General features: G+C 31.7%; 1 protein-coding gene across 48 annotated transcripts in view; it reads left to right on the plus strand.

Moving 5' to 3' along the window:
* Window positions 1-22942, plus strand: part of RIMS2 (regulating synaptic membrane exocytosis 2) — a 507129-nt gene that overhangs the window by 261872 nt on the left and 222315 nt on the right. For 21 of the 48 annotated variants that reach the window (XM_031650105.1, XM_031650110.1, XM_031650083.1 and 18 more), the window contains one exon: window positions 20964-20996. The exons of 23 other annotated variants lie outside the window; for them this stretch is intronic. In XM_031650105.1, the coding sequence (XP_031505965.1) occupies window positions 20964-20996 (33 nt within the window). Of the gene's footprint in view, window positions 1-16548; window positions 17145-20954; window positions 20997-22942 lie in introns of those variants that run through there. 4 more of the 48 variants (XM_031650130.1, XM_031650131.1, XM_031650132.1 and 1 more) reach the window with 3 other exon arrangements.

Genomic DNA, 22942 nt, shown 5'->3' on the forward strand with positions numbered 1-22942 from the left:
TATGTTTATATTAAAATTCATATTTCTGTAAACTATTTGTAACAAATTTGTAAGTGTGCTGCATTTGAGCAGCAATACTTTTATACCCTTATATAACTTGTTGATATAAGTTGTGTTCTTGTTAACTGGATGATGGTCAACTTCTGTTTTGTCATTCTTTCTATTTCCAAGTACCATAATTTTGAACAATCCAGTGATATTGTGACTGATGGTCAATTATGCTGCCTGATAAAAAGACTTCACAGCATTTTTATAGTTCTTAATTATTTGCATAAAATTGGGGGCATAGAATTTTAAATCACTTTTCCTAAGGAAAGTTTAGTAATATTTATGTAACTTTTTTTCTCTTCAGTGTTTTTAAAGATGGAGTTTCAACATCATTTATTGGCATATAAACTCAGAAACTATCATTTGTGCACATTTTTAAAATTGAATTTTTAATGTCGTTTATAGCAATAGACTGTTGAAATACAAGTAGCTCTATTCTTTGTAATAGTAAGTATACTAGAAAACAGAGCCTATTGGTGATGCTGAAAGGGTTGGTGAAGTTTCTTATGGGCTTCTCAGTAAAGATTCTCTTTACTATTGTTTTTGACCCTATAAAATTAATTAAAACCAAAATTTTCCTTTAAAGTCCCCAATTGTGATTTTTCCATTTTTTTAATTTCATAAAAGAAAGAGGAGCCAAAACCTCCCTTACCCTTTTTAGTATGAAATAAAAGGGGTTTTGTTTTATATAAAAGTATGGATGATTTTTTAAAGTGTTTTTATAAATGCTGATATGGAGACTTCAGTAGATTATGCAAACTTTTTTAGTTTTAAAGAAGATATAATATCTCTTTTAGAAATCTCAACTTCAGTTAATCTTCAGTAAGTAGCACAAAATAGACTTACCAGTTGATGGTCTAAATCAAATTATGTTTGGATTATCACCTAAAAAGTTAATTGTGAGAAGTTGTAATTTAATGGCATTATTTTAGAATTAAAGTATTGAAATATTTATTTTCAAATCCTTTTCGACAGCCAACGTATGACCGAGTCATACTTTAACCCTTTATGATTTTGATTATTTTATATTTTAGTCTTTTGTATTTAGCCACTTATCTTTGTTTAGAACCAGAGAAGTAAAATAAGAATAATATAGAAAGCACAATGTACTAAAAAAACTATAAGGCATTGTTATTATTTTATTTTTCCCTTTTATGTACTGCCATTTTGTAAAATGTCTTGTTCTCTTTTTCTAGAAGAAAAGTTATATAACTTTTTTTAGTAATATACCAAGTTTATATATAAAGTATTTTGCCTACTTTACCCAGTTATCCACATATTACAAATATTTTTAAAGTCACAGTTTCTCTTTTACAAAGTCATCATAAAAGCAGACAATGTGATAATTAACCAGTAAATTTATTTACTTTTCTATATCATGTCAGAAACTTATTAAAAGTAATCTATTGGGCCAGGTGCAGTGGCTCCTGTGGCTCACATCTGTAATCCCAGCACTTTGGGAGGCTGAGGCGGGTGGATCGCTTGAGCTCGGGAGTTCAAGACCAACCTGGGTAACGTGGTGAAACCCCATCGCTACAAAAAAATACAAAATTAGCCAGGCATGGTGGTGCACTCCCATAGTCCCAACTACTCAGGAGGCTGAGGTGGGAGGATCACTTGAGCCCAGGAGACGCAGGTTGCAGTGAGCTGTGATTGTGCCACTGCACTCCAGCCTGGGTGATAGTGAGACTCTGTTTCTAAATAAATAAATAAATAAATAAATATTGGTGTATTTATCATTCTGAATAATTTAGAATTTTTTATTTGTTTAGTTTCTTTGAAGAGTAAGTGATACACCTATTTGGTCTTATATTTTTCTTTACCTTTGCTTATGCAAGTACAGAAGTTAATGAAGAAACTGAGCATGTGGAAGAGCAGGGGGAAGAAAAGCAGGGAGAAGAGGTCAAGGCAGGTCTGTCTGACTGAGTATCTAAAATAAATAAGCGAATGTTTTCAAATATGACTTTTCAATTTTACATAAGACTTTAGGCTCCAAATTTATAACTGCACAATGAAGAATAGATTGTTTTTCAGCACTAACTTTAAGATAAATTACATAATTCTATTAATGAATGGGTATTACTTAAGCTATCTAGGCAATTTGTCAGAATATGTAATTTACCCAACTGGCTAAATATTTTCCCTGATGTTTAAATCAAACTAGAATTATAGATAGTGCCCCTGACCAAGATATACACCTACCCTTTACCCAGCTTTACATTCATTTGTTTATTCAAAAAAATTTAACGAGTACCTACTAGAAAACTATACTTTATCATGTGTTGTGGTGAGTAAAGGTTTGTTGAAGCTTTAGCACCTTCTCCCATGGATTTTGAATCTAGTAGAAGCAAATTATAAAGAAATATAGAGCAGAATATAAATTCCATTAAAACATTTATAGACCATGATCATTTTTTCCATTATATTTTTTTCCTAAAGTAAAGCAATTATAGGTTTCTCTTCTTCATCCCAGTTCAATATTACTCTAATATTTATTGTCAATCATAATTTCTCCCCATCTTTCTAAATGAAATGAATACCTTTTTATTTTTGTTGTTTTTAAAGTCTCTATTATGTTTATCTATCATAATGTTTAATGTTGGTGAAAGGATTTTAAAACTTAAAAGATTCCAGCCTGGCCAACATGGCGAAACCCCATCTCTACTAAAAATAAAAAAATTAGCTGGGCATGGTGGTATGCGCCTGTAGTCCCAGCTACCTGGGAGGCCGAAGCAGGAGAATCGCTTGAACCCGAGAGGCAGAGGTTACAGTGAGCCAAGATCATGCCACTGCACTCCAGCCTGGGCAACAGAGCGAGACTCTGTCTCAAAAAAGTTAAAACATTATATAATCAGTAAATCAGTGTATTTTTATATACTACCTTTATCAAATTTTCACTATTTTTATTTGAAACTCAGAATTGAATACTAATCTTATCCAATTGTCAAGTTTAATTGTAACTTTCTTTGAATGATACAGAATATCTTTAATTTTATCAAGTGTTTAACTGACCACTTTTTATTTATGAATAATAGAGTGTTCTTTTTATGCCTTTTTTTCCTCTGCTTTCCATGGTGTGAAAGCAATACCATTACGTATATTATACCTAAGATATATTTTCATGGAAGCATTCTTTCAGTGGAGTTTTTAGTTTTACAACTGAAAACATCTCTTAAGCTACTAGAATTGCTCATTATCAGTAACTTTTCAATGTCGTAAAGGTGACAAATATCAAAGTCATCTGATAATGGAAACAGGCAAGTTTAATTGCATATTTCTAGACATATAGAATTGCTTGGGTTCTGAATATCTAGTATCTAACTTCTAGAATGTCATTTTTCTTCCATTTTCCTGGAATAATTTAGGAATCACATTTTTATGGAATACTATAAGAATGAATTTCATTTTAGCTTAGCTGTTAATGTTTTCCCATTAGCTCATTCCTCTGCATCTCATATAGTCCATACAAACACTGCAGCCTTTCACGCCATTAATTGTCTTCCACATTAAAGTCATTTTTTAAGATAGCATTAGTTTGGGGACTTCAGCAATAGTTAATATCACTTTTCCTTATTTTAAATAAATTAAGATAAAGACGCCCATGTGCTAAACCAGTTTGTTGCTGGTGTTTTATTGTCAAAAGTAATTAGTAAGTTGCATCCGTTTTTAAATTAACATAAAAGCATAACTATATACTATTAAGATGATTTTTCACTTATTTGGTTTTTATTAATTCTCCTATGAGATAGGAAGTATATACTTTTCTCTTGTGTTCATTAATATGGGATGTCATGTGTAGTGCATGGATTTGTTTCCCTATTGTGTGATTTCATCTTTTTTGATGTGCTTTGTTTTTATTTTGGTTATTAATGATCTTAATCATTAATCACTATTGTCTGTTTTCAATATTATAAAGACAATGAGGGAGAAACACCAACACCACCTACTAATGGGAAAAAAGGCAAGTCTTAAAATGAAGTTTATGGTGCCTTTCTAGATATTAAACACTCCGTATTGACATTTGTAATATACTTGAATTGCTTTTTAAAATAAGCATAAGTACAAGTATTAGTCTCAATTTAAGTTATCCAGTATTTAATATGTCTATTCTTTTTTATTTATTTCTAAATAGGAAATTAGTCTTCAAAATACTTACCTTTAATGATTCTGATACAATTCTAGTTTATTGAACTGTAATGGCATTAAAATTGGAAGATTAACTTTGTTGATCATGTTAAGGGAAAGGATTCTGAGGAAGATACTAGTGGTCATGTTATACATTTACAGAATCACAGCATGGATATTTTTCAATCCAGAAATCGTTTTAAAATTGAATTATTTTAAAAACATTTTAAAGTAGAAGTTTAAAGTAGAAAATGAGACAAATTTAATCATAAGTTTAACAATTATATAAAAGGAAGATTTATAACATTTCTGGATTTTTCATAGTTCTATATACATGAATTAAAACTGCCTGGAAAGTAAAAAGATGATTGATTTTAATACTTAGATGTGATTTTCCTATAATTATTGCTGACATAATTCTGTAATCTGCCACAACCAAATTCTATCAAAATGGTAGGACTGTGTATGTTTTGCAGTAATTGATTATCAAATATGTCTACATATATTGATTTAGAATATTAGCATTTTAAAATGATTTTATCAAAAAGTAACATCCCATTCTATATCATAAAATTTGACTCAAGCGATTCTCCTGCCTCAGCCTCCTGAGTAGCTGGGATTACAGGCGCCTGCCACCACACCCAGCTAAGTTTTGTGTTTCTAGTAAAGACGGGTTTCACCATGTTGGCCGGGCTGATTTCAGACTCCTGACCTCAAGTGATCCTCCCGCCTCGGCTTCCCAAAGTGCTGGGATTACAGGTGTGAGCCACCGCTCCCAGCTTCAGATTTCTCCTAACGTCTTTATTTTGCAAAGGCAGTTTCACATGTAAAGTTTTCTAGTGACAATGATTGTTGAAACCTCAGTTATAAGTTTGTTTTTATATGCACACTTATAAATTTGTGTTTTTATCATTATATGAAATCCTCTCCACTGTAAAACATTGCTATTGCTATATAAATCAATCCAACATGTGATATAGTTGAACCTAGAAATTAATGAATAAATTTGTAAGATGAGAACTCTGCACATATTTCACATATGCTAACTTGGTTTTTACTTGGCTTAATGTTTTGATTATACCTATAATTAAGATTTAGTTATTCAATTTGTCCTTTGCTATCTTCTTCTGAGAGAATGGCTTTTTATTTACAGTTTATTTTATATATCACAATAAAGTTCCTAAGTAAGTTTAAGGGAGGACTTTTTTTTTAATTGGTTTAAGCATATTGTGGATACGTTAAAGTATATTGTTGTAGCAGGTGCAGTCAGAAGGATAGTTGCGGCTAGAGGGGTGACTCATATATGAACTTATAGATCATAGTTGGGATTTTGGTTTTTATCACATAAAATGGGAAGGTTTGGATTAAAGTGACACAATACCCCTTTTTTTTTTTAGTAAGATGACTTCAATTGCTACATTGAGAATGCCCTCAAGAATTAAGATTGCTAACAGGGAACATTGTTAGGTTTTGCACTAACCCCGGAAACAGATGATACTGGCTTAGACCAGTGTGATAGCAGTATAAGTTGTTGGATTCTGAATAGATATTGAAGATAAAGCCAACAACATTTCCCAACAAGGTAAAAGAGAAAGAAAGATTCCATAATGACATCCAAGTTTTTAGCCTAAGTAGAAAAATAATGGAGTTTCTATTAACTAATACAGGGAAATACTTGAGAATAATAGATTGAGTGAGAATATCAGTGCTCAGTTTTGGATATGATAAGTTAGAGATGCTGTTAGACATCCAAGTGAAGATGCCAAATTAAATATGGTCTACATTTCATATTAGAGGTGTAGACTGTAGCTATAAATCTGGGACTCATCCATATAAAGAGGTATTTATACTGTAAGACTGGTTATCAAGAGGACAAGTAGACACATGTAGGTAGATAAAGAAGAGGTCCAGGAAGTATAAACTGGACCACTTTGATACTTTGAAGTTGAGAAGATGAAGCAGCCAGAAATGGAGAAATTGGGAGAAGAGTAACAAGTTAAGAAATTACTTGAAGGAGAGAATTATCAAGAATGTGAAACAATCAGCACACTTAGCAAGTAGGAAGTCACCATGTTGACTTTTATTAAGAGCAGTTTTGGTAGAGCGATAAGGGCTAAAGGACTGATTAGAGTAGATTCAAGGGAAGAGAGGAATGGAGACAGCAAGTGCAGACACCTTTGAAAGGCTGTAAAGGGAAGAAAAGAAAAATATCTAGAGCTGTGAGGAGAGGTCGAAGAAACAGAATACATGAAGGATATGTGGGAAACTTCTTGTTCCCTTGGCTTCTTCTGAATCCAGGTCTGCCACTTTGCTGTTTAATGCCATGTGGCCTCGAACCGTGTGCCTATAGTTCACCAAGATATCTATCAGTGTTCTGTGACATAGCTCCTTGATTTAGAACCAAATACTTTTAGATTTGGAAGGAACATTATACATCTTTTGATAAAACTATTTTCCCTTATAGATAAAAGAGGAGAATTCTGGAGGATAACTACCTTTCTTCAATCCACATAGCAGCAGATCTCTAGTCTAGACTGTTAATCTCATGTATTGATATACCATGCCTCTTCATAGCGTTCTATGACACTGTTCTAGATTGTGTTCTCTTTGCATGGACTTCAACTGGTTTTTTGTTTGTTTGTTTTTTGTTTTTTGCTGTTGTTGTAATTGTTGCTTTTAGACGTTAGCTAAAGATGTAGTTCAACCAATATCTTCTATTCTAAATGTATTATACTAGATAGCCATTAAGGATGCAAAGATAAACAAGACATATTTCTTGCCTTTAGGGAGCTCCCAAGGGGAAAAAATAATATAATGATAAGAAATAAAACATAGCTGGTAAAATTACTCTATAATGTGTAACTTACATTAAGTGTCTTAAGATCATGGTACATATTCAGGGTCAATTTTATAAGGAGAAGGTAAGTTTTGAGAGGTTCTGGGTAGGTTTTCAGTACCAAATATTTCTGCCATTACCTGTCATGGTATTTCATATTCCGCTATTACCTAATGGCTTATTTTCATAATACAAAGCTTTTAGCCTTTCTAGAACACTGAAATATAAATATTCCTGAGGGCACAATCCCAAGCTATTATCACATACACATCTTCATAGAAAACAAGTGGGTGGAGGAAATCAAGTGTAGGAAAAGGTGTGGCAGACTGCTAGTTGTCTTGGAAGGGTTATAATCGCAAAATCTGTCCATTCTAAATTATATTATTTGCTGTGTAGATATGCTATAAATTTACTTTTTAAAATAATTTGGTATATTAAAATTGCTTAGAACAAATAGTTGTCACATAATAGGCCAGGTGCAGTGGCTCACAGATGTAATCCCAAAGCTTTAGGAGGCCGAGGCAGGAGGATTGCTTGAGGAAAGCAGTTTGAGACCAGCCTGGACAACCTAATAAGACCCTGCCTCTATCAAAAAAAAATTTTTTTTAATTACCCAAGCGTAGTGGTGTACACCTCTAGTCCCAGCTACTTGGGAGCTTGAGGCGGGAAGATCGCTGAACCCAGGAGTTTGAGGCTCCAGTGAGCTGTGATTGCACCACCACACTCCAGCCGGGGTGACAAAGGGTGACTCTGTCTCTAAAGCAAATATACAAACAAATAAGTTTGAAGTTGGGAAGATGAAGCGGAACAATACTTGTCGCATAATAATTACTATATAAATGTTAGTTATTATTACTATAATTTCTTAGTAATGTCTTGCTATGATTTTGTATTTTCAGCAAAAAATCTGAAAATTTTAGTTTTATATTTAAAGTCAAATTAAGTCTGATTATGATCACCCTGAAGCAGTTGTTAAACATAAACATAAACAAATGTGTGTATATATATACACACACACACACATACATACATATATACACACACACAGTAATGTACCACATAATGCTGTTTTGGTCAATAACAGACTCCATATACAACAATAGTCTCATAATATTATCATACTATATTTTTCCTGTACCTTTTCTATATTTAGATATGCTTAAATACATATATACTTATCATTGTGTTGTAATTGCCTGCAATATTTAGTATAGTAACATGCTGTACAGGTTTGTAGCCTAGGAGCAACAAGCTATATCAAATAGCCTAGGTATATAGTAGGCTACCCCATCTAGGTTTGTGTGAGTACACTTTGTGATCTTTGCACAATGACGAAATCACCTAACAATGCATTTCTCAGAACATATCCCTGTCATTAAGCAATGTATGACTGTATATAGTTTCATAGATTTTTGGGAATTAGTAATCATGATGCTATTCTTAATCAAATGACTTGCATAAGAAACAATACCAGGGTGGAAATAAATAGGATTGGATTGCAGCATAAGTTATCTCATAATGTGCTAATACATTTCTCATATTTCAATGCATGTGTAAAAATCAATATACAAATTTTAGGATACTTTTCTCTAGGCCAGAGAACTGTTTAATCCATTAGGATTTAACAAAAAGTAAGAATTTTTGGAAATGTGGCTGATAAAGTCTAAAGTATCAAATAGTTTTCTTTCCAATTTATTCTTTATGTTTTATTATTGTTGCTTAATTTTGTTTGGTTTTGGAAAGTTAACATCTACAAACTTCCTAATTGACTGTTAGTGATTAATTCTTTGCCAGGATTATATAGACTAAACCCTACCATATCACCTATTAAAAATACACAATGAGATTGAAAAAATATATATTTTGTTCCTTTAATGTGTACAATGTCTACATTGTTTCAAATACAGATAACCTTATAAATAAGAAAGAAAGAAAAGGAAGGAGGGAGGGGAGGGGGGAAAATAAAAACAAGCAAACGTATTTTAAAAGTTTACAAGGGAACCAAAAGTGATAGTTATTTTGACAGTCTTTGTAATTAATGATTGCTTCTGCAGGCATTCTAGGTATTGAATACCATTTAGGGTGATAGGATGCAACAGTGATAGAGGATCTTGGCTTTGTTTTGTTGCCTCTCTCTATTCTCATGAATGCTACTAGGGCAGGGAGAATGTTAGCACCCATATCTTAATTTCCAAATTTGACTAGTATCTACCTAGGAGTGGATTTTATAGTGGAATTGGTGGATATTTCCTAACTATATCATTCCTTCCCAACTTAGATAAATGAACATGTGTCCAAAATTAATATGAGAGGGATTCAGGGATACTTTAAAATACCAAGGGATTTATCATATGTTTTTGAGCAGGATGGACATTCAATCACATCTGTATTAAGAAAAGTAACTTGGTGACAGCAAGCAAGATGGACTTGAAAGAGAAGAAACTGAGGGCATAGGACCATTTAGGGCAATTCAGTCATGCAATATTTGATAGCCTGAACTAAAGCAGAGGTTGGAATAAAGTGGAAGGAATGCCCTTAAGATTTCCTCTCCCCATTCATAATCCATAAGCTTAAGTGTACCTGTTGTTTAAGTGAAGTACTTGTAAATGAATATTTCTAATTTCTTTTCCTAACCTTTCCTTTCATTCTGGGAGACCGTTCCCCTTAAATTTACTTTTGTTTCCCTTTTCTCATCTTATTTCTTCTATGCTTCCAAAGTCCCAACTGACTAATCAAATTTAAGAAAGAACTCCCTTTCACCTCATACCTTCCTGCAAAGTTAGTTATTCTTCAAGGCTATATCATTGTTGACTTCCTAAATGCTATCCTTAAATCATCTTCTCTTTGTTGTTGAAAGTAACTTAATCTTAGGAAGGTGATATGATACAAGACAAAGAGCTTAGTTCTTGAAACTTTGCCTCAAGGCCTGCTTTACAGTGTACTAACTGTGTGACTCTAGACCTTTGCCCCAAGTTAGTTCATCTGAGTACAGGAAATTGTAACGTATTTCTTCCATTCCCAGTATGCTACTTTGAAAATCAAGTGATGTAATGAGTATGAAATTGTAAGCTAAGATAATTTTTCAGTGCTTATCCTTATCAGTCAGCTCTATTTTCTCACCTGTATAAACCACCTAATAGAAGGTCCCATCTGTGTTTTGTAGGGTCAAACGTGATGCCATCTATGAAAGCACATTGGAACATATAATATTATATAAATCTTACTAATAAATGAATTTATGCTATTTTATTTTATTTAGAGAAAGGGTCTCACGGTCACTCAGGCTGTAGTGCAGTGGTGCAATAATAGCTCACTGCAGCCTTGATCTCCTGGGCTCAAGTGATTCTCCCACCTCAGCCTTCCAAGTAGCTGAACTACAGGCACATGCCACTATGCCTGGCTAATTTTTTAAAGTTTTTTTAGAGATAGAATCTCTAAAAAAAAAAAAAAGATCTAAAAAAAGAGAACCTATATTGTCCAGGCTGGTCTCAAACTGTATGCTCTTTAAATTATAGTGTTCAGATAGAATTGGCTACATAGTGTGATAAAGACTAGCTGGAATATAATTACTTTGCAGACATATGGGTTTCTTAAATATTACTTACTAAAAAGTCACCTCATAGTTAAGTCTCCATGAATATAATCATTCTTCAAATTACCTAATATTTATTAAATTAACTTTAATCTATAAAGATGGGATACATACAATGATCATTTAAGAATTTCAAATCTTAAAGCTTGTTCCTCTGTATTTTATTGAATTTTAAAAACAAATAAATTTACAACTTTTAATTACATGCCATTTTATTAATTCTGTTCTTTTTATGACTTTAATTCTGTTTGGGATATACTGAAAGTAAATTTTAGTGCTTTGGAATTTGAAATTTATTAAGCAGAATTTTAATGTCACATTTCTATATTTAAAATGTTAACTGCATATTACATAGTTTATGTGAGAATTTAGGAAAAATATCCCCCCAAATCCCATAGATCCCTGAAGTGTATTTAGATTCTTGTTATGCACATTGTCTAATGTTTCTGATAAGCTCTGATTATTATTTTTGATTTATACTAGAAGTTACATGGGAAGATCAGCAGAGAAAGGTGAATGGTACAATAAGTGATGACAAACCATTGCCGAAAAAGAAACATCAATCTGAGCCAGGTTTGTCAGGCTTTGGAAACCATATGAAAGCATGAGACTACAAGCATTGCATTTCATGCTTTCTAAAATGCGTGTGTGCTTGTTGTACCTCATTTTTCTCATTTTGGTGTGAACTTGATAGTGTGTAGATTCCATTTAGATTAGAGTGGCAAATACTTTATTTCAAGATTTGTTTAGAAAACTAATTACACATACTTTGGGAAAAATATAATTATTTTATTCTTATGAAGATTAGTCCTTTAGGGAAAAAATGACTAATTTAAACACAGATGGTCATCCACTTTACATATTTGATTACGTTGACTAAAACTGAAGTACTTCAATGCAGAGGTACTTGCTTCCCTAAAAACTACAATAAAAGCTTAATATACTATCTAAAGTTTGTCTTTGTAGGATATTTCTATTATTTAACTGCAAATGCTATTGAGATATTTACACCATATATTGGTAATTATTTATTTACAATCTCGGGAGATAAAATATGTTGCCAATCACAAGGAAGAGGGTTAGCATAGTATGTGAATTCAATAAGGAGTCTCTTCAAACTGTTAATTCTACCAGTGAATTGAAACAAAGTGTTTTTGTTTTCTTCTCCCTTTCTTCTTTTTTTATAGAGAGATATGATTAACCCATTTATGCTGGAGGTTGCACATTTTTTGTGTGTGAAAAATCAGACCTTGACAATGAACTTAAGCAGTAGGATATAAATAATTCCCACAAGCTTAGCATTCCAATTATGAAACACTAGGCATAAATGGGTTAAGTAGAAGACAAAACTTGAACCAAGAATAAAATTTAAAAAGGCAAAGTGCAGAGATAATTGATTAACTAAAAATCCAGTACTACTTTTAATTAGTAATTGGATGAGAATACATTGATTCATTGAAAATTTAAAAATTCAAATGGAGTTTTACTAATGATATTATAATTTAAAATGTTGTGTCTGTAGTAATAAAGTATTTTTATGTACTGACTCATTTCATGTTAAAGCTCTAAGATTCATATTTTAAAAGATGTCAATGTAAAAATTAAACTAGTGTTTAACAAGTATTTGTTGCCATCCTGCTGTATTCCAAGCATTTTAGTTGGCACTGACTTATTAGTGTAGACAAGACAGATATAGCAATTACCTGTCTTGCTTATTATGTTTGCATATTATGCATATTATGTCTGCAAAAATACATAATTTAAAAATAATTATACTCATTATTAAGCTATTACAATTGTAATAAGTGCTTTAAGGAGGATAGGATGCTTTGAGAAACTGTATCATGTAACATAAGTCTGAAGAGCAAAGAAAGATGGCATAGTGAAAACTTAATCTGTGAATTTTTTTTAGTAAAACAGTACATACTGAAAATGTAATAAAATAAACTGGAATTCACATTGGGAATTTAAATTTATTCATAAAGTTGTAAGAAAATATATCTCTTTTCAAATCTTCGGTTAATATCAGTTTATTGGGAAAACAGTGATTAGCTTAATATATTTAAGGATATTTTTAAGTAAACAAGATAAATATAAAATCAATGTTTTGTTATGATTTATATATCAAAAATTATTACTGTAAACCTCTCCCCTTGCTACATTGTATGATACATGTTATCCTTGATCATAAACTATTATTTATTTGTTGTCCACTTTGTCATCATGTCCAATACATGAATATGTTTGTGGCCATATATATCTATGTAAATAAGTTACATTGTATATTAAAACACAAAACAATGCAATGTTTAACTAAAAAATATTTTGACATCTCAGAAACACAACATTTTAAAGATCTACTTTAAATATTTTATTTAGTTGAATTTAACTATAGTGCCTTAATGTCATAGTTTAAAATGATTATAGTTTTTTTTTGTTTTGGCGATTATGTATTTTCCTGTATCCTAGAAAATTGGTCCTGGAAATTGAAACCCTAAATGTCGTGAGTAAGTATGCAATATTCTAAGGCAGTAAAAACAATGTTAAATTTTAGTGCTTCATAAATATTCTTATCTGTTTGTTTCTAAAAGGAAATTAGGATATTTAAAGAATATGTTTAATTATGAAAACTTTGGAGTAATAAAATGGGAAGAAAGTAGTAGGATACAGATATAGCAGATTATATTGCAACAACATGTTTATATGAGCCTATGCTTTACAGAAGACATGTTTGGAGTTATTTCTTTTATGTTTAAGTGCATTTATATTAATAATCTATTGATTATAAACAGTGCTTAATATCTAATTTTTATGTGCTGAAATCTAAGAAACCCACTTCAATAAATTGCCAAAGATTCCTCGTCAAAGGGTTGGTTAATTTGGCAAACTTGTGGGATCAGAAAAACTGTATGGGATTGAGCCCAAACTTGAGATGGAAAGTTGGCTGTGCATCAATAGCATCTATTGTTTTCTTTTTCAATTGATGTTTTATGAAAATCTATGCCAGAACAATTTATAATGCCTGGGAATTTGCCATTTCTGGGATGTTTACTAGCAGTAAAAATAACACTTGAATTTTTTATTTTAAATGTGAGACTATAGAACCAAAGAGCTAAATGGCATGACATGGACTAGTAAATGAGTTAACAAGTATTTGGATGAATTTTGAGTACTATGACTAATATCTGCTTTTTTAAAAGAATAATCTTAGTATTTCTCAACTGGGATGTCTTGAGAGGATTATCAGCAAAAGAAGTGATTTGCTTGCAGTATCTTTTTTTTTTTTTTTTTTAAACAGAGTTTCCTCTTGTTGCCAAGCTGGAGTGCAGTGGTGCGATCCTGGCTCACTGCAACCTCCACCTCCTGGTTCAAGTGATTCTCCTGCCTTAGCCTACCAAGTAGCTGGGGTTACAGGCACCTGCCACCGCGCTTGGGTAATTTTTGTATTTTTAGTAGAGATGGAGTTTCACCATGTTGGCCGGGATGGTCTCAAACTCCTGACCTCAGGTGATCCGCCCGCCTCGGCCTCCCAAAGTGCTAGAATTATAGGCATGAGCTACGGCAGCCGACCCTACTTGTAATATTTTTATCTTAATTGACATCAGGATAGATAAAGATCACTGGGAAATGTAATATTTATCATATTAATATCTTTCATGTGAACATAAAATATATGAATCCTATGTATTATTTTAAACCCAAGCTTTTGTAAATAATTTTTAGAGTAAATCATTTAATGTCTTCTTCCTGTAGAATGTGGATTAGAAATTTTTAGGCCTTAAAGTTAATAAAATATTTTTAATGTAAATCAAAGATACATGAGCGTGGATAATTTGTTATCTTTTCAATAAGCAATCTGATCCCAGATAAGAATATTATGATCTTTAGTAATTCGGTAATATTAAATATTGAAAAAAAAAGCTTTACGCAATTGAATTTTATAATTTTTACCTTCTGAGTTTATCTTTCCTTATAGTAATTAGAAATGTTTATAAGAGCATATTTCCACATAAAATATTTTAGGGTGATATTTTATTTACCACACAAAAAAGTAGTGGGAAAGCTACCTTAAATTAGAAGTTCTTCCGGCTTAATGAATGTTTTGGAATTGATACCATTTTGCATATTCTCCAAAATTAGTCTTAGAAACTAATCTTGCACTTACGTAGTTCAGAATTTATTTACTTGGACATATAACTTTAAAATGATTATGAGCTTTGATTTGTTATTTTCTAAGTGTAAGTTATGGTACATCTAGGAAAATCTTGAATTGACACAGCTATTGTTATTGTACCTGAAACCATAATGTGCTCTTATCTTGTATGTTATATGGAATATAACTCTTTTTTTTGGCAACTAAACCCTTTGCTGATATACTGTATGATTTTACAGTATTTTTGAAAGCTGAAAATATTCAGAGTAACAAATTGTTAATATTTTAATATTTAAACTATAATATTTTAATCTGTACATAAGCCCCTAGATTTGGCATTATTTGATTTAATTAATGTATTAACCTTTAAATTTTTTCTAACATGAACATTTCCATACTGTGTTCTTTATGGAATTTATAATTATAGTAAGTAGGGGGTTTTTTTGCTTAATTTTACCTTTGGAATTATGTTTTATAAAACGTATCTTTAGGAAAAGTAAATATTCAATTAAGTGTTTTGTTAGTGAATTTTATACTGTAACATTTTTTTCTTGAGTATTTTGATATTTTGTACTTTTGTTTCTTTTTATTCTTGAATGTTTAAGATTTCTTGAAAGTAGGAAAAATTTATTTTAGTCTAAAGCGGTATTCCAAATCAGTCTTCTTATTAAGTGCCAGTTTAAGCCATCCAGTCTGGAAAAAGGAATCAGGGTTCTGTTCTTGGTCATTATCAGCAGCTTGATAATTTCTGGTAATTTCTGAATTGTTGTAAAATAAGCGTATTTTATTCTTAATGGAAAAAATGATGTAAGACAAACAAATGTTTTATATGACAAATCAGGTGGTAGAATTTGGAATTAAATACTAATATCTTAAGAAGTAAATAACACATTCTTTCATAGTAATCATGAAGTGAAATTTCATGATTTATGAAGTTAGTTGCTCATTTGAAATTAGTTGTTTTCTCTGCATATACAGACAAGTTTGTAATACCAAGACTGTTTTTCAGTAACCATTCTTCTTATGATAAACAGCATGCTATAGTTTGGAAATAAAATGTATTTTATTTTATTTTATTTTATTTTTATTTTTGAGACAGGGTCTCACTCTGTCGCCCAGGCTGGAGTTCAGTGGCACAACCCCGGCTCACTGCAAGCTCCACCTCCTGGGTTCATGGCATTCTCCTGCCTCAGCCTCCCATGTAGCTGGGACTACAGGCGCCCGCCACCACGCCTGGCTAATTTTTTTGTATTTTTAATAGAGACAGGGTTTCACCATGTTAGCCAGGATGGTCTCGATCTCCTGACCTCGTGATCCTCCCACCTCAGTCTCCCAAAGTGCTGGGATTATAGGCGTGAGCCACAGTGCCCGGCCTGGAAATAAATTATTTTAAACTCCCTCAGTACATACTCTCTTTTTTTCTGCATTTAAAAATGTATTACATGTTGGATTTCAAAGACAAAATCAAAGAAAAACAGCACTGCCCAAAATAGGAAGGCATTTAAAAGATAAGCTTTTTAGGCCAGGCACAATGGCTGATTCCTGTAATCCCAGCACTTCAGGAGGCCAAGGCGGGCAGGAGTTTGAGACCAGACTGACCAACATGGTGAAACCCTGTCTCTACTAAAAACACAAAAATTATCTGGGTGTGGTGGCATGCACCTGTAATCCCAGCTACTCAGGTGGCTGAGGCAGGAGAATCACTTGAACCCAGGAGGCAAAGGTTGCAGTGAGCCAAGATCATGCCACTGCAGTCTACCTTGGGTGACAAAGTGAGACTCCTTCTAAAAAAAAAAAAAAAAAAAAAAAAAAAAGGTAACCTCTTTATGTAACTATAGTGAATTTTTAAAAATAGCAAAGTATTTGAAAATAGTGCACCTAATTTAATAGATGGCCATTTAATAGGTTGAAATTATTGTAAATGTTCAGTAATTTTATGGTTGTAGACAAAATTATTGGAAATAATTAGTTTAGAAATGATTACTTCACATCATTTGGATTGAGAAATTTTTCAAAAAGATTTTGTCACTGTGGAGATGTTCTAGTTTGTCATCTGTAAACTTGGTAAGCATTTAGTTTTAATAGGAGATTTCTATTCTGATCTTTGTATCACTGAGGCCCTCTTACTAGGTTCTTACTTAGGCTTCTTTTTTGAAAGGTATTTCTCCTTCCCCCAAAGGAAACATTCTAAGACTCAATGAGCCCTCACACTATGGTTAGCTTCTAATTATATTCAAATTCTAATATACACTTAGAATCTTCATGCTTCTGTTTCATTGTGTCAGGAACCTTGTTAACATAGTGCTTGTTTCTATGAGACATAGACATATTTTATTCAACTGCAATTAAATCTGGTAACAGTACCAAGTGTATGCCTGTTGTAAATGGTGGTAAGTGAGAACATTAGCCAATCAACAGAATCTCAGATAGATACCCAAATACCCTTGGTGCAAACTGCATTTGTGGATAAAGAGGCCCCATGTGTTTGTCTTTTTTTAATTGATTACAGATGATCATTTCTATTTGAACGTAAGATATGTGTTCAGTAGAAACATAACAATAGTTAAAACATTATTACATTGGCAAGGGAAGAATTCTTAGTTTGCACAAAATTTTCATAAAAGCTCACATCATATTCTCATGAACTTGCTATATTACCAAATATGCTTGTAAAAATGATTTTATACATGCATTAATATCTATATATGCAGATATGTAGATATACAATCATGTGCCAAATCATGATGGTTCAGTCAAGGATGGATGTCTATATGACAGTGGTCACATAAGATTATAATACTGTATTTTTACTGTATCTTTTCTGTGTTTGGATATACAAAATACAATTGTGTCACAGTTGCCTATAGTATTGAATAGAATAACATGCTGTACAGGTTTGTAGCCTAGGCACAACAGGACTATATCATAGCCTGGGTGTGTAGTAGGCTATACCATGTAGGTTTGTATAAGCACACTATATGATACACAATAATGAAATCACACCCATCTTGCTTTTTATGTTAAATAGTTTGCAACTTGATGGTATCTTAAATTTTAAAATATTTGTTGTAAAATAATTTACCATAAGTGATGACATGGTGCTTATGAGTTTATTCAGTATAATTTATGTGTCTTTTATTTCATCATAATTTATGAAAATATTTTATTTTGTATGATGGAATGAACAAAAAACACTGTACTTGTTTTTGTTTTTACAAAGAAATTCTTTATATTTTCTGTCTAAAACAAAGATCCAGCCATAATTGTAATAGTACCTGGGCACCTAAAAGAGGGAATACAGTTACTATCCTTAATCAGTCTTAACTGGTTATTGATTAGATGAAAAGGTGAGTTTATTAGTTATAGAAGAGTCTGGTAACTGGTTATTGGATAAATGAAAAAGAAAGAGTTCTCATTAGAACCCTTCATTAACTGCACTAAAAAGTAGAATATTTGACTGTGGCATGGTAATGAGAAATATGGGAGAAGTAGAGGGGATGCTCTTAGCTTCTTTCAAGGTTCACCGAAGTCTGCTAGTCATTATAATACTATATGCAAAATAAGTACTTGTCGCATATTATCATTTGCCTAAGACATGGCTGCTTAAGTAAGGTAGTTGACTATATGTTTCTCTTTTAAAATGAGGCTGTTTAAATGCAGTAGTACATAATAAAACTATAACCACAGGAAATCCAAAAAACCAAAAATATTTTAAATGTATATGATACAACTATATTTATATATTGAGATTTTATGTATTACATTAATTTTTATTTGCTAAAGTTATATTTTTATGTAAGCTTAGTTATGGACTCATTAATGGATTATATTCAGATAAACTATGGCAAATGACTTAATTGATACTTTTAGTTAGTAGTGAAATCATTTTCAAAATATTTCATTTTCATCCCCTTATTAGTCATATAAATTTTGTACTTCCTGAAAAAAAGTTTTTTATTGACTCTAAGATAAGTTTTGCCATATTCCTTACAAGAATGAAAGCATTGGTGAATTACTTGACAGTTGCAGAATGTGCCACTTTGAAAAAAATGTTTCTAATTAAATACTGTATAATAAAATGTCCAGTTCAGGCGTCACCATGAGAGAATTATTTTTTCTTCTTTGACTTTGTATTTTACATGTTTTCATTGGGTCATATAGTGTCTAGTACAAAGAAAATTGACCTGGTAATCAGGAGACCCCTGTTCTATTTCTGGCTCTGCAACTGAACTTGTTTTTTATCATTGGGTAAGTCACTGGAACTATGTGTGCCTCTGTTACTCACTAAAATTAATTAATGAGTGAATTGAGAATAATTTTTCATATTTGGATCCACATAATATGAAAACTATTGGATTGATAACACATAAAGTAATCCAAAATATAGGAAAATACTAGGTGAAGAAAGAAGCTTCATTTATTTGTGTAGTTTTTAATACTTTCTGCAAACAATAAAATCTTTTCTTAGAGATGGAATATATGGAAACCATTATTTCATCCACTTCATACCAATTTCATTTTAACATTTGAGGAAACTCTTTTAGTAGTGTGGAAAATGTATATCTAGGGAAATTTTGTGTTTAAAAACACAATGCAACATATGAAAGTCGGCATTAGCCTAGGTTATTAATAAACTGTGATTTTCCTACCTTATTCTTCTTTGAGAAGCAGGTGGATTGATGATGGAAACAAAAATATAGCATGTATCATTTTAATGTGTATTAGTAAATTTCAGAAGAATATGAAGATTTTTTTTCTAGTGGTTAATCCTGTTAGCAGTATGGTTTGTAATTTGTGATGAGATTTAATGTCCTATTTTCAACAGGTGAAAAAATGTGTTCATATAATAATGAAAATGATATTAAATTTCAAAATGTCATTTCTTTTCCAGTTTTCTATAATTCATACTAAGATTTCTGGGTTTTTTCTAAGAAAAATTTGTCTACATTGGTCATCTTAGCTAGTACTAATGGACTTAGTCTAATGGAAAGTTTTTATTTTATCACTATTCATATAAAGAGACAAATTTGTTATAGGAAATCATTCTCTAAAGAGCTATAATTTTAATATGTTGATATTGCAAGTATATTTTGATGCAATATGCTTTGCTGTATACATCACTCAAAAAGAATGATGCAACTATTGCAGAACTGAAATGTGGTGTTTGATTTTAGAATTTGTAGTAGCTGATTCAGCACTAAGTGTGTAAATTAAAATAGAAAATTTTGGTTTTGTGGCATATTGTTCATCTGTGTCAATCATACTCACTAATATCTGTGGAAGAAATTTTTTCTTAGAATGCTGATTTTAACAGACATTTTTCTGTTTTGAAGTCACTGTGTAAAATGTTATTTGAACTTCTTCACTAGCACTGAGGGAAAAAGTATTTCCAAAACATGTGTCATATCTGTTATAGTTGATGGATTTGGATGGATACATTTTAGCATAAATTTTAATAATCTATAAAGTGGCATTTGTAAGAATCTGTTGAATGAATAGGATTAAAAGGGAATATGATCAAAGAAAATTTGTCTACATTGAAGTTTAGTTTGGATTTTTAATGCTGAAATGAAGCCATATATTTCAGCTACCCTTCTAATAAAGACTTGTACTATAATTATTACTTCATTAAATTTTTATGATATTTTGCTGTATTGAAATAATTCAATTAAATATTAGCCTGATGACCATTCTTTGTGTGCACACTGGTTTACTGGGGAAGCATAAAAGGAATAGAAATCTGTTGAAACTATTTTTATTGCTCTTTTTGGTGATGACTCAATTAAATCTTTTCTTCAGACAATTAAAAGTTCGAAAGCATTGTAACAGACTTTAAATTAACTCAGTAATGTCTTGAACAATGTGGTCATACAACTAACACTGTTTTTACTAATGGTATCTTTCTTCAGCATTGGTGTTCAGGATTTGCTGTACGTAAATAATTGTAAACTTTTGGATCCTCTTTATTTCTTCACTAACTTTATTTTTCTAAATCTGCTAACCTATAGTAGCAAAATCAACTTGCCATTAGTTCTTATGTATTTTTTTGTGGAATGCATTTGATTATATCTTCCCTAAAACTGTACACAGGATTCTTTCTCAAAATGATTTGAGGCCCTTTCCATCAGTGTCACTTTTTACCTTTTGAGTACATCCACTCACTCCCATCTCCTTTGTCTATGTCTGTCCATTACACGATGTGATCACAGAAGAACTGGACTCTACAAGGAGAAGATATGCAGGTCTGTCTCTTCTGCTTTTTTTGTTATTATTTTATTTATCTAACTTGTCCTAGAAATGTTTAATCATTTTTTATTCATTTCATAATTTTTCATTCCTTTGTAATATAACAAAATATTAAATCTTATGAGTATTTTAATTTAGGCATTTGTATATTCAACTATCAACAGCAACTGCTCCAATTAGATGGATAAAAGTAAAATAATTAATTTTTTAATATGTATATATGTAATTTTTCCATAAACTGAATAACTAAAGGCAAATGGAATGTGTGTGTATGTGTATGCTTAGGTACACACACACACAGAGAGAAATATATGTTTGGTTTCAAGCATTTTAGACTTAAAACTAGTTTTTGGTTTTTTAAAATAATTTCAAAAGTATTTGATTTCTAACATGAGTTCATCAGTGTTCTACACTGTGGAGAATACCAAAGACCTAATACCCTAAAAAAGCTATCAATATCACTGAAGAGTTAAAAGATGTGGATAACATGGTCTGTTTATGTGTCAGTGCAGCTTATTCTGACAATATATTCTACAGAGATATAAACTGAAATAAAGCTTATTTCAACTAGACAGTCAGAAAAAGTGTCTTAGAAGAGGTAACACTTGAGCTGAAACTTGAGCATTCATTAAACACATTTGGTACTGTTCTAGGTGCTGGAAGTAACAGGAGACACACAATAGCTCCCTATCCTTGCAGGTGTTTCCTAGTGTGAGTGTATGTATGTGTGTGTGTATATATATATTGTGTATGTACATATATATACACATATATATAAAATATTATGGAATCAGAAAAGATGGTATGATTCCTTTCCCCTGGGAAGGATAGATATTAGTTCAAGAAAGACTTCGTAGAAGAATTTGGTTGAATATTAAAAGCTAGAACACTGTTAGCCTCTTGTGTAGAGAGCATTTCAGGCAGAGGAAACAGTATGGCCAATAGCTTCACACAAGTTTAGGCAAAAGTAGGAGAGACCAGATTTATAAAGATTGTGTAAGTTACTGAAACATATAAAGCAACAGAATAGGTAGATATTTGTTTCTAAAAGATTACTTTGGCAGTTATGTAAAAGATGGACTGCAGCAATATAAGCAGAAAGATCATATATGGAGATAGTGTAATGAATCAGTTAAGAAATGATAATGGTCTGAATTAAGGTATCAGTAGAGGCAATCAATACATGAGAAGTTATATAAAGATGTAGAACCTACAAGTCCTGGTCACTGATCAGACTGGATATTATTGATGCAGGAAGAAGAGGAATAGAATGATTTCAGGTGACTGAAATGTTTGATGGTACATTTTATTAGGATAGGGAATATATGTTGTACAAGTTTCAGGGGAAAGACAGAATTCACTTTTAGAAGTATTCACGTATAAATATCTTGTAGAGATGATTGGTTGTCTGGAATTCAGGAGAGAAGTCTGTGTTAGAGACATAGACTAGGGTAGCATATCAGCATTCAAGTGATGCCATTGGAATTAATGGAATTGTCAGTAGTATGTGAAGAGTAAGAGAGACAAGAATCAAAATTTGGGGATCACCAGCACTTATTTACATTTAAGGAATGGATGAAAGAACAAAAGCCAGAAAACTATGTTGAACATGATTAAAGACAGTAGGATATTCATGAAAGAAGAGAATTTTAAAAAATCTATGATAGAAGTGAATCTTAAGAAAGGGGTATAAGCAGCGGAGACAAAATCTAGAGAAGACAAATATGTTGTTAAATGGTAGAACTAGTCAATAATGATCTTTGCCTTATTGATTCAGTAAAGTTGTGGGTAGAAACCAAATAGAAGGGAAAGGAGATGGAAAAGAAAAAAATGAAGGTAGTTAATATAAAATAGGCTTCTTGATGGCTTGGGGAAATTTTAAAGTTAAGAATACCATGGGAAATGAGACAGGGAGCTCACCAAGGATATCCTGAAGAATGGT

This window comes from Papio anubis, chromosome 8 (assembly GCF_008728515.1).
Source record: "Papio anubis isolate 15944 chromosome 8, Panubis1.0, whole genome shotgun sequence".
Taxonomy (NCBI): Eukaryota; Metazoa; Chordata; class Mammalia; order Primates; family Cercopithecidae; genus Papio; species Papio anubis.